Below are 12999 nucleotides of genomic sequence, written 5' to 3' on the forward strand. Positions count from 1 at the left end.
AGAGAACCTGACTAGAACCTGGTGACTGAACCTGACTGGAGTACCTGGACAGAACCTCTCTGGAGAGCCTAAGCAGAACCTCTCTGGAGATCCAGACCAGAACTTGGCTAGAGATCCTGGCTAGGCTGCTGATCAACTGAACGCTGTCTCCGTGTCATTCCTTCTTCGCCTACTCCGTCTACGCCTTTGGGAACCCCTGGACCTGCTGGGGTTGGACCCCGGCACTGGTTCTTTGAAAGGATAAACAAGATTGACAAACCTCTAGCCAGACTCACCAAGAAGCAGAGAGAGAGGACCCAAATAAACAAAATCAGAAACGATAGAGGCGAAATAACAACAGACCCCACAGAAATACAAATGATTGTTAAAAAATACTATGGACAGCTCTACTCCAACAAACTAGACAACCTGGAGGAAATGGACAAATTCCTAGAAAAATACAACATTCCAAAACTCAATCAGGAAGAATCTAAAAATCTCAACAGGCCAATAACCATGGAAGAAATTGAAGCAGTCATCAAAAAGCTTCCATCAAACAAAAGCCCAGGACCAGACGGCTTCACAGGGGAGTTTTACCAAACATTCAAGGAAGAACTAAAACCTATCCTCCTCAGACTACTACAAAAAATTCAAGAGGAAGGAACACTTCCAAGCTCATTCTATGAAGCCAGCATCACCCTAATACCAAAACCAGGTAAAGACAACACAATGAAAGAGAATTACAGGCCAATATCCCTCATGAACATAGATGCCAAAATCCTCAACAAAATCTTAGCAAATCGGATCCAGCAGTACATCAGAAAGATCATACACCATGACCAAGTAGGATTTATCCCAGGGATGCAAGGATGGTACAATATCCGCAAATCAATAAACGTGATACATCACATAAACAAATTGAAAGAAAAAAATCACATGGTCTTATCAATTGATGCAGAAAAAGCATTTGACAAAATTCAACACCCATTTTTGATAAAAACCCTAACCAAGGTGGGAGTAGAAGGATCATACCTCAACTTAATAAAAGCCATATATGACAAGCCCACATCCTCAATGGACAAAAACTAACACCATTTCCCCTAAGAACAGGAACAAGACAGGGATGCCCCCTCTCACCACTCCTGTTCAACATAGTACTGGAAGTGTTAGCCATTGCAATTCGGCAAGAAGAAGAAATAAAAGGCATCCAAATTGGAAAAGAGGAAGTAAAACTGTCCTTATTTGCAGACGACATGATATTATACATACAAAACCCTAGAGATTCCATCAAAAAGCTACTAGACTTAATACATGAATTTGGCAATGTAGCAGGATACAAAATTAACCCCAAGAAATCTGAGGCATTTCTATACACCAATAATGAACTTTCAGAAAGAGAGATTATAAAAACAATCCCATTTACCATTGCACCAAAAAAATTAAGCTACCTAGGAATAAACTTAACTAAAGAGGTAAAAGACCTCTACTCAGAAAACTACAGGACGTTGAAAAAAGATATAGAGGAAGACATAAACAGATGGAAGAACATACCGTGTTCATGGATTGGTAGAATCAACATCATTAAAATGTCCATACTACCCAAAGCAATCTATAAATTCAAAGCACTTCCCATTAAAATACCAACAGCATACTTCAGAGATCTAGAACGAACTTTCCAAAACTTCATCTGGAATAAAAAAAGACCCCGAATAGCTGCAGCAATCCTGAAAAAGAACAAAGTAGGTGGGATCTCAATACCAGATATCAAGTTGTATTACAAAGCCACTGTTCTCAAAACTGCCTGGTACTGGCACAAGAATAGGCATATAGATCAATGGAATAGAATAGAGACCCCAGAAATCGGCCCGAACCAATATGCTCAATTAATATTTGACAAAGGAGGCAAGAACATACAATGGAGCCAAGATAGTCTCTTCAACAAATGGTGTTGGGAAAATTGGACAGATATATGCAAGAAAATGAAACTAGACCACCAACTTACACCATACACAAAAATAAACTCAAAATGGATAAAGGACTTAAATGTACGACAGGAAACCATAAAAATTCTAGAAGAATCCAAAGGCAACAAAATCTCAGACATATGCCGAAGCAATTTCTTCACTGATACAGCTCCTAGGGCACTTGAAACTAAAGAAAAAATGAACAAATGGGACTACATCAAAATAAAAAGCTTCTGCACAGCAAAAGAAACCATCAACAAAACAACGAGAAAACCCACTCTGTGGGAAAACATATTTGCCAATGTCATATCTGATAAGGGCCTAATCTCCAAAATTTATAGGGAACTCATACAACTTAACAAAAGGAAGATAAACAATCCAATCAAAAAATGGGCAAAGGACCTAAATAGACACCTTTCAAAAGAGGACAGTCAGAAAGCCAAGAGACATATGAAAACATGCTCAAAGTCACTAATCATCCGAGAGATGCAAATCAAAACAACAATGAGGTACCATCTCACACCTGTCAGACTGGCTATCATCAACAAATCAACAAACGACAAGTGCTGGAGAGGATGTGGAGAAAAAGGAACACTTGTGCACTGCTGGTGGGAATGCAGACTGGTGCAGCCACTATGGAAGACAGTATGGAGTTTCCTTAAAAAACTGAAAATGGAACTCCCATTTGACCCTGTGATCCCACTTCTAGGAATATATCGCAAGAAACTGGAAACACCAATCAGAAAGGATATATGCACCCCTATGTTCATAGCAGCACAATTCACCATAGCTAAGATTTGGAAACAGCCTAAGTGCCCATCAGTAGATGAATGGATTAGAAAACTGTGGTACATCTACACGATGGAATACTATGCTGCTGTAAAAAGGAAGGAACTCGTACCATTTGCAACGTCATGGATGGAACTGGAGAGCATTATGCTAAGTGAAATAAGCCAGTCAATAAAGGAAAAATACCACATGATCTCACTCATTCATGGACAATAGAGACCATTATAAACTTTTGAACAACAATAGATACAGAGGCAGAGCTGCCTCAAACAGATTGTCAAACTGCAGCTGGAAGGCCGGGGAGGGTTGGGGGGCAGGAGGTAGGGGGGTAAGAGATCAACTAAAGGACTTGTATGCATGCATATAAGCATAACCAATGGACATAAGACACTGGGGAATAGGGGAGGCTAGGGGACTGTCTAGGGCGGGGGGATAAAATGGACACATATGTAATACCCTTTGTAATACTTTAAGCAATAAAAAAAAAAAAAAAAAAAAAAAGAAAAGAAAAGAAATAGACCCCAAAAGGGGTGGGGTCAGGGAGAGAAAAAGGAAAAAGAAAACAGAAAAAGAAATGAGACTTGAAAGAAAAGGAAGAAAAATGATACCTCAGAATTTTATAAATTATAAAATACACAATGGAGAATATACTCAAATGAGAACCACTGGGTTAGAGATTCAGCCTGCACACGGAAGGGTCTTGGGTTCAATACCCAGTCAAGGGCATGTCTCTACCTGGGGTGCAGGTTTGATCCCGGGGCATGTGTGGGAGGCAACCAATCAATATATCTCTCTCACCTTGATGTTTCTCTCCGCCCACTCCCTCCCTTCCACTCTCTAAAAAAAAAGTTTGCTGAAGTCTCTGTTTGCAAATATTATGGAGGATAACTAGAAAGCCCTAGAGAATCATTGTTAAAGAGAGAAATATGATTATGTATGTCCCACAACTCTGAATTTCTTACTAGAAGAAAGTAAGTTCAGGAGAAGGTAGGAGGATGTTTCAAATCAGATCAGAAGTCAGCAAACCTTGTCTGTAAAGGGCCAGATAAAAATCTGTGGACTCTGCTGTCTCTGCCTCCATATCGCTGCTGTTGTAGTGCTAAAGCAGCCATGGACAACATAGAAACGAATGAGTGTGACTGTGTGCCAAAATATGGTATTAACAGAAAATAGGGGAGCAGGCCAGATTTGGCTCAGAAGCCCTAGTTTGCCAGCCCCTGACTTAGATGATGGGGAAGAGAATACGAAAAGGATGTCCATTCTTACTACTTTCCCAGTTCTCCCATACACCTCACTTTTTTTTTTCCTAATCTGCCTAGATAGTTTATATCTAGCCTGCAAACACAGACCATATGCTAAAAATATTTTCACCATACTTTCTTACTCATTCTTATTCCTTAACATAATACTCTCACATATTTTCTCACTCATTCTTTAACATAATTTCTCTGGAAAAGAATTCTTACCTTTGTATCTCAAAATCCAGGTTTTGATCAGAATTTTAGGAGAAGAAATAAAATAATGTAAGGAGTAAAAGTGGGAGAGTAAGTGCAGAGAGGAACCTGAGTTATGTGGAAGACAGCCTGTGTGGAGAGGATGGGAGAGCTCCTGGAAGTGTGTGGTATTATATTGAAATCTAAGAGATACGAGGGAAATTAAGATAGAGTAAAAATAGCAGCAGTTTCATAGGTGGAGAAGTGGAAGAAGAAAATGCCAAGGAATTGGTAGTTGGAAAGAGGCAAAGTAGTAGGCATGTGGAAAAAAGGATTTGGAAGACCACTCAGTGATTAAAATGGGCGGGGGTTGGGGGGGGGCGGGGAGGATGTGGGGCTAGTAGATTGAGCTTCCTGAACTCAAACATGTTTCCTTTTGCCAGTCCCTTTCCTCAGGATAGAGGGAATTCTTTCAATAAATACTTAGCATACCATGTAACACATATGTTAGTGTCTACTTACACCTGAAAAATCCTTTAATAGCCAATTTATTTCTTACCTTTACTTTTTTTAATTAAATTTTTCCCCATCACCATTTATCCCCTCTATCTCCTGTTCTACCTCTACCCATCTCCCTCCTGAACTTTACTTTTATAATCCTTTCATTTGAACTACTTTAGGCCAAACTTACCTTTTCGAGATGTTCTTATTGTCAGAACTCCAGGTACTACTTTACAAGGCTCTAAGTTTCTTTCCTGAGAGCCATGGCCAGTGCTTTTCAATATTACTTACCTATTGACAAGTCCCTGAAAATGACTGATCTTTGTTCTCACAGCATGGCATTTATGACATCTGGGCCAGGGTGTAATGCTATCCTTAGAGTGATGCACTAAGCGGCCTTATTTTATCACTCATAATAATTATGTCAGTATAATCTGATGAAGACTGATTTTATACTTTTAAACCTTCCAGATCACCTCTAGGAAAAGGTTTCATTGTGTTCTAAATACTGTGTTCAGTCAGCAGTATTTTTAAAAATTGAGTATAGTGTAGAGTTATGGAATGTTAGAGCTGGCAGGGGCCTGATCACTACTGATAACAGAACTAGAAAAGCCTCTCATGGGCCAGAAGTCTGAGAGAGAGATGACCAACCATGTAAACAGGCATGAAGTTCCTTTGAAAGCAATATATATACAAAGTGCCAATTTATATTTTCTGTATCATTCCTGGTCAGTTCATGCAGATGGATAAACTGTGTAATTGCACATTTTCTAGTTCCCCCTAAAGGGCAAGAATTTCCTTTCTCTTTTTTATGTCTCCTAGGGCCTTGCATGGAGTAGGTACTTAGTAAAAAGTCTGTAAATTAAAAAACAAATGCACATTTTACACTATTCAAAGCATAACTTAATTGATTTGATACCTGCTTATATCATTATTATTCTTAACATTTTCCTGTTTATAGTTTTTGTTATTCTCTGAGAAAAATGGGTAAAAAACAGAAAATAAAAATTGAAAAATACTTCTTGGAAAATAGACCAAATGTTTCTAACTTTTAAAGTAATTATTAGCCGAAACCGGTTTGGCTCAGTGGATAGAGCGTCGGCCTGCGGACTGAAAGGTCCCAGGTTCGATTCCGGTCAAGGGCATGTACCTGGGTTGCGGGCACATCCCCAGTAGGGGATGTGCAGGAGGCGGCTGATCGATGTTTCTCTCCCATCGATGTTTCTGACTCTCTATCTCTCTCCCTTCCTCTCTGTAAAAAATCAATAAAATATATTAAAAAAAAAAACTAAAAAAAATAAATAAATAAAGTAATTATTAAATTAGTGAGTTATTATATTGGAATTTTTATTTTTAAATCAGGTTGAAAATTCTGTTGATCAAAATGTAGACGTTTTATTTTGTAGAATTGTCACAGCCTGTTTCCAAGGTTTGGGGTTTTGTTTTTTTACTCTTTAATGATATATAGACTTCATCATTTAACTCCAGAAACAAAATGGAAAATAGTCTCATTGTAACTTTTGATTCTGGTGTTTTTAAGTTCTGCCTTTTCTTCATCCCTCATTTTTAGAATTGCTAATGCCACTCCCATCCCAGGGGACTTGCTTCGAGAAAATACAGATGAGGTGTTTCCAGATGAACAGCTTAGTGATGGGGAGAATGGCATCCCTGTTGGTATGTCACCAGATAAATTGCCTGGATCTCTGGGACACACTCATCCCCAGGAGAAGGATGTCTGGGAAGAGATGGATGCCAACAGGAACAAGATAAAGTTTGGAATTTGTAAGGTGTGTATTTCTTGCATAGGAAGTAATATCTTTCTGTGTACTTATTTTATCCTATTGTTGTAGCAAAATATAATGATTCTCAATTTTGAATGAGAAGTAGACAGTATTGCTAGTTCTTTCTATATTTGTAGTTGTAGTATTTTGGCTAATTTTGCCCAAAATACTGAAGTATAGATACCAAATATTAATCTTCATCTTATATTTTGTGAAAAAGATAAAGATATTTTAAAAAAACCTGACTAGACCCTGAGAAAAAGGAAGAGACATCTATAGAACAGAAGGTAATAGTCTTTCTAAATAATGTGACAAGACCCCGGACTCCTTTGGTGTGGACTGATAGAGCTATGAGTACCCATTCTGAAAACTGTCTCAGATGGAGGTAGGAAAGGGAAAGATGGAAGTGGGAAGCATCACACAACTGTTTATGAGTTGGCAACGTGGATGTTGAACAAATGACATGATTTTTTTCTTCATTAGAATTGCAAGTAGGTCCACCTATAAGTATGGGGAAAGATATAGATTTCTAAATTGAATGATTAATTTTTAGTAATCTTCCACAAATTTCTCTCTGATCTTACTGTTCCTCTTCATTTCCATTTTCATAGAAGATTATATGAAGATAAATGTATGTAGGGGCAAGGAATTCGAAATCAGTTAGTTTTTGGTGCTTCCTATGTTTTATGGTTTAATTGCAAAAGAGGTTAAGTTCATAGGTGTGTAAAATAAGACTTAGGGCTCATACCTGTTAACATGGCTGATAGAAAGTTGGCTAGTCATGCTTTATGAATGAGGAATACATCTTGAAAAGAATCCTCTATAATCACTTCTGAGGAATTAACTATATACTTTAAAACAGTATATACTTTCAGTCATGGGAGTCATGTGCAAAAACTTTCTCTGTGTAGGTGTGATATGGTGCACCGTGGTCTGGCTATTAAATATGCATTATTTGGACTAATAGTAATCAGGAATAAGTAGTGAAAAAATTGTCAGGCGATCACTGTCAGACAGCTGTGGCTGTCTTTATGGCACCAGGAGCAAACTGTTCTCATGGTAAAAACAACAACAAAACACACACACACATAAACCCCCACATCTAGTTGCCAGCCCATATGGGTATCTGTGTATATGAGAGAGTGAAATGGTACTTGGCATATGTGCATGTGTATTTGTTTGTATATGGTTGTATCAGCATGAATAATAGCATAGAACAGTGATGGCGAACCTTTTGAGCTCAGCGTGTCAGCATTTTGAAAAACCCTAACTTAACTCTGGTGCCGTGTCACATATAGAAATTTTTTGATATTTGCAACCATAGTAAAACAAAGACTTATATTTTTGATATTTATTTTATATATTTAAATGCCATTTAACAAAGAAAAATCAACCAAGAAAATGAGTTCGCGTGACCTCTGACACGCGTGTCATAGGTTCGCCATCACTGGCATAGAAGGATGTACCCAGGCTATTAACACAGATTACCTGGTTTAGGAGATGTTGGATATTTTTAAAAATACATCTAATAATATTTTACTAGCTCAGTTAACCTTTGTCATTCCAGTAATTTTTGAAGATGAATTTTATGAAAAGACTGTTCAATCAAAAATAAATAAAAAAAGAAAGAACTTTAAATCCAATAAGAAAGAAAAAAGGGGTTCACTTTGGCTACCAGCAGAAGCAGAAGAGAATCTTCTCTGAAGGAAGGTTTCTCCACTTCCCAATTTAGGTCTATAGAACCCCCACCAATTGTTAATTATAGAGTAAGACATTAAAGATAGTCAAACAAGCCCTGGCCATGTGGCTCAGTTGATTGGAGTGTCACCCCACACACCAAAAGGTTGTGTGTTCCATCCCCCATGTTTCTTTCTTTATCTCTTTCAAATCAATAACAAACAAACAAATACATATCCCTAGGTGAGGATTAAAAAAAAAAAAAGATAGTCAAACACATAAGAAGGCAATGCCACCAGGATTGAGTCAGCAGAATTTTTTTAAGTGTAAGCTTCCCAACCCCTTGTTGGAGACCATTTGCACATCTTCTTGAGCGTCTTTAATCAGAAAGACGCCCCAGCTTTCCCTCGTTCCTGCCACCACTAGTGTAAATCTTAATTTCCCTCATAATTGCACCGCTGTAGGCATCTGTCCCTAGGTAGCCCCACCCTTCTGTGCTGCCCAATGCTAAGCAGCCTTCTGCTCCACCCAGCTCCTTATTGTTCAAACACCAAGTTTCCTTATTCTTGTTTGTTTTTTAGAGAGGGGACGCAGCAGGAGGTATTGAGGCTTGGCAACCTCTCCTACTTCTTGTGAAACCACTTGACTCAAAGAGAATGTCTAAGTTTTAGTTTAGTGAATGGGATCCTGGAAGTTTCTAGTTAGATGTAATACAAAAGGCTAAGGCTATTAAACATTTTTAGATTGTTTTAAGTATAAAAACTAAAATAATACTGAAACTGAGAATAAATTAAGAAAGCTAACTTAATAAAAGGTTAAGAGAAAAGTATGTCATGACCTAAACTAGGCAAAATATCTTAATCTTGTGAGAACACATCCCAAGCATTTGGTTATATTATGTTGAAAGACTTCAACAATTACTATCACATATAGTAACTGGAATGTTTTTCATAATTTTCTTTTATATTTTGTCTAGGCTGCTACTGAAGAGGAGAATAGCCATGGCCAAGCAAATGGTATTCTGAATGCTCCCAGCCTTGGTTCACCGATTCGTGTCCGCTCAGAGATTACTCAGCCAGACAGAGATGTTCCGTTGGTGCGAAAGTTACGTTCTATCCACAGCTTTGAGCTGGAGAAACGTCTGACACTAGAGCCAAAGCCGGATACTGACAAGTTTCTTGAGACCTGGTATAAAATAGTTTTTCCTCTTTTTTTAAAACTACTAAGATATTATAATCTTAAATTTTTATTTATTTTTATTATGTAAAGTCTTTCAAATAAATTCTTGCATTTCTGTAGCACTGATTTGATTAAGCTCTCATCTATGTTTTTAATTTTCATCCTGATTGTTGTTGTGAATTGCCTCCTAATGTTGTTACAAGTCCTATAACATAGCCTTTGGCTTTAGGAGCTGGGCAGTGAGAGCTGGTAACTTCATAATACTAGGTATAGTTAATAATTAGTCAATAAATGAACATTTTGAAGTGACTTTGTTTGGAATGTAGAAGATGCAGTGTAGAGTTGGAGAGGGCATTAAGCAGGAAAGAGGGGAGTACATGAAGGAGGGGGGAAAAGTCATTTATACACAAGGGACAGACAAGTCAGTTCATTTTAATGAAGGCCTTCTATGAGTAGTGCTATAGGGAAAATAGACATGAATAAGTTTATCATTCTACCTAGAAAGAAGGGAAGACAGAACTTTAAAGAGCTCACAATCAACTTTGAGAGAAGGACAGGTGAAACTTAGAGAGCCATACATTGATAATGACTGCCGTTATGAGGCCCATTGTCCTCAAGTATTGATAATAAAAGACAGAATGAAACTTTTAAAAGAATTTGGGATATATTTATGAATTATAGAAGGCTTCAATAATATTAAGACCCAAGTGACTTCAATAATAATGACTCTCTTCACTGTACATCCCTGGTGGCTATTATTGGCAGTGGAGTATAGTTAGAAAGACCATGTGTTGACATTGTAGTAATTGTCCAGAGACAATTCAGCCTTTCTGGCCTAGTCCAGTCTGGCTTTCATTCTAAACAGTCCTTCATGGATGTATATTCTTCCTGTAATCATTCAACTCATAGCTATGTGATGTAAGCTTGTGTTACATGTTGATATGATCAAAAGGATGGACTAGGGTTGGGGCAGCATTTAAACATTTTGAGTTGTGGCTAAGATTGGGAATAAATATAAAGGGATAAAAGCTTAGTTTGATAAAGAATTAGTCTAACAAAAGAATAAAACTTTTTAAAATATTTTTATTTTATTTATTTTTTAATTCATCTTTATTGTTGAGATTATTAGAGATGTCCGCCTCCCCCCCCGCCCCCATGGCTCCCCTCCACCCGGTTCCCATCCACCCCAGGCCTTCACCAACCCTATTGTCTGTGTCCATAGGTAATGCATACATGCATATAAGATCTTTGTCTAACCCAGCCGTGGGCAAACTACGGCCCCGTGGGCCAGATCCGGCCCATTTGAAATGAATAAAACCAAAAAAAAAAAAAAGACCGTACCCTTTTATGTAATGATGTTTACTTTGAATTTATATTAGTTCACACAAACACTCCATCCATGCTTTTGTTCCGGCCCTCCAGTCCAGTTTAAGAACCCATTGTGGCCCTCGAGTCAAAAAGTTTGCCCACCCCTGGTCTAACCTCTTCCCCCACCCCCCACACCCTTCCCTCTGAGAATCCTGTCTGTTCCATTTTCTTTTTTTTTAAAATTAAATCTTTATTGTTCAGATTATTATAGTTGTGCCTCTTTTTCCCCCTATAGCTCCCCTCCACCCGTTTCCCACCGCACCCTCCGCCCCCCCCCACTGTCTTCATCCATAGGTGCACGAATTTTGTTCAGTCTCTTCCTGCATCCCCCACACCCCTTTTCCCCCCCAAGAAGTTAGTCCACTCCCTTTCTATGCCCCTGATTCTATTATATTCACCAGTTTATTTTGTTCATCAGATTATTTATTCACTTGACTTTTAGATTTACTTGTTGGTAGATGTGTATTTGTTGTTCATAGTTTGTATCTTTACCATTTTCTTCTTCTTCCTCTTCTTAAAGGATACCTTTCAGCATTTCATATAATACTGGTTTGGTGGTGATGAACTCCTTTAGCTTTTTCTTATCTGTGAAGCTCTTTATCTGACCTTCAATTCTGAATGATAGCTTTGCTGGGTAAAGTAATCTTGGTTGTAGGTTCTTGCTATTCATCACTTTGAATATTTCTTGCCACTCCCTTCTGGCCTGCATAGTTTCTGTTGAGAAATCAGCTGACAGTCGTATGGGTACTCCCTTGTAGGTAACTGAGTTTCTTTCTCTTGCTGCTTTTAAGATTCTCTCTTTGTCTTTTGCTCTTGGCATTTTAATTATGATGTGTCTTGGTGTGGTCCTCTTTGGATTCCTTTTGTTTGGGGTTCTCTGTGCTTCCTGGACTTGTAAGTCTATTTCTTTCACCAGGTAGGGGAAGTTTTCTGTCATTATTTCTTCAAATAGGTTTTCAATATATTGCTCTCTCTCTTCTTCTGGCACCCCCATAGTTCGATGTTGGTACACTTGAAGTTGTCCCAGGGGTTCCTTACATTATCTTCATATTTTGGGATTCTTTTTTCTTTTTGATCTTCTGCTTGGGTATTTTTTGCTTTCTCATATTTCAAATCACTGATTTGATTCTCAGGATCCTCTAGTCTACTGTTTAATCTCTGTATATTATTCTTTATTGCAGTCAGTGTATGCTTAATTTCTGACTGGTCCTTTTCCTTTTTTTTTTTTTTTTTTTTTTGCATTCTCACTAAGATCCTTGAAAGTCTCACTAAGTTTCTCGGAGGTTTCTAGAAGACTCTTGAGTAACCTTATAACTGTGGTTTTGAACTCTATATCCAGTAGTTTACTTTCTTCCATTTCTTTCATTTGTGACATGTTTCTTTGTCTCCGCGTTTTGGCTGCTTCCCTGTGTTTGTTTCTATGTATTGGGTAGCTTTTAAGTCTCCTTGAGTTGATAGAGTGGCCTTTTGTACTGGTAGTAGGTGTCCTATAGGGCCCAGTGGCTCAGCCTCCCCAATCACCTGAGGTGGACACTCTTAGTGCACCCTTTACTGGGCTGTGTGCACAGTTTTGTTGTAGGTGAGCCTTGATTGCTGTTGGTATCACTGGGAGGTATTGACCTCCAGGCCAATTGGCTGTGGGGACCAGCTGTGATTTACAGTGGGAGAGCTGCTGTGCAGGAGACACCCTTATGGAGCAGGACTTGCTTCAGTGGGGCTTTGGTGCTCACTAAGTCTGCCCCTTGAGTGTGTCGCTTATGGATGTGAAGAGTTGTAATCTGGTGTGGTCTCATTCTGACCACTGGGTATACTGGCTCTTAGGTCTCCAGGGAGATGCAAAGTCAGCCACTGACTGGGGCCATCCAGCAAAAGCTACAGAGAGATCTGCAGATTCCTCTCCTTTGTTTGGGGTTTGGAAGTGCTCAAATGAGGCCCAGCTTCGAAGCAAGGCAGGCTGGTGCTGGTGCTGGGTCTTAGGCTTTTTATTGATAGGTTTGGAGCTCTGGGACCCAGCTGCAGCTTGTTTGACAGGTTTTTAGCCTGAGAAAGGACAGACCATTTGTATGCAAAAGCCACTGGGCACAGCTTAGGTGAGGCTGTAAATTGGGTGGGGTGGGGTCTCAGGGAATCACCAGGGTGAAGCAAGCAGCAGTGGCTGCCAGTCAGCCCTGCAACTGGGGAGGTCCCTGCATGAGAACAATGACCAATGCGCCACCCCCGAGTTCCTCCCCTGATGCCAGACAGTCCAGTTTCTCCCTGTGTGTGTCTGGGCCCCCAGAGCCTCTCCCAGCACTGGAGCTCAGAGAAAGTGAGAGCTTGTAAATTCAG

General features: G+C 39.1%; 1 protein-coding gene across 8 annotated transcripts in view; it reads left to right on the forward strand.

The window, feature by feature from the left end:
• The window catches only part of TTBK2 (tau tubulin kinase 2), a 148005-nt gene that overhangs the window by 115982 nt on the left and 19024 nt on the right, over nt 1-12999 (forward strand). For all 8 annotated transcript variants that reach the window (XM_059703877.1, XM_059703858.1, XM_059703867.1 and 5 more), the window contains 2 exons: nt 6237-6453; nt 9101-9312. In XM_059703877.1, coding sequence (XP_059559860.1) covers nt 6237-6453; nt 9101-9312 — 429 coding nt within the window. The remainder of the gene's footprint in view (nt 1-6236; nt 6454-9100; nt 9313-12999) is intronic.

This window comes from Myotis daubentonii, chromosome 1, assembly GCF_963259705.1.
Source record: "Myotis daubentonii chromosome 1, mMyoDau2.1, whole genome shotgun sequence".
In the NCBI taxonomy this organism is placed as follows: Eukaryota; Metazoa; Chordata; class Mammalia; order Chiroptera; family Vespertilionidae; genus Myotis; species Myotis daubentonii.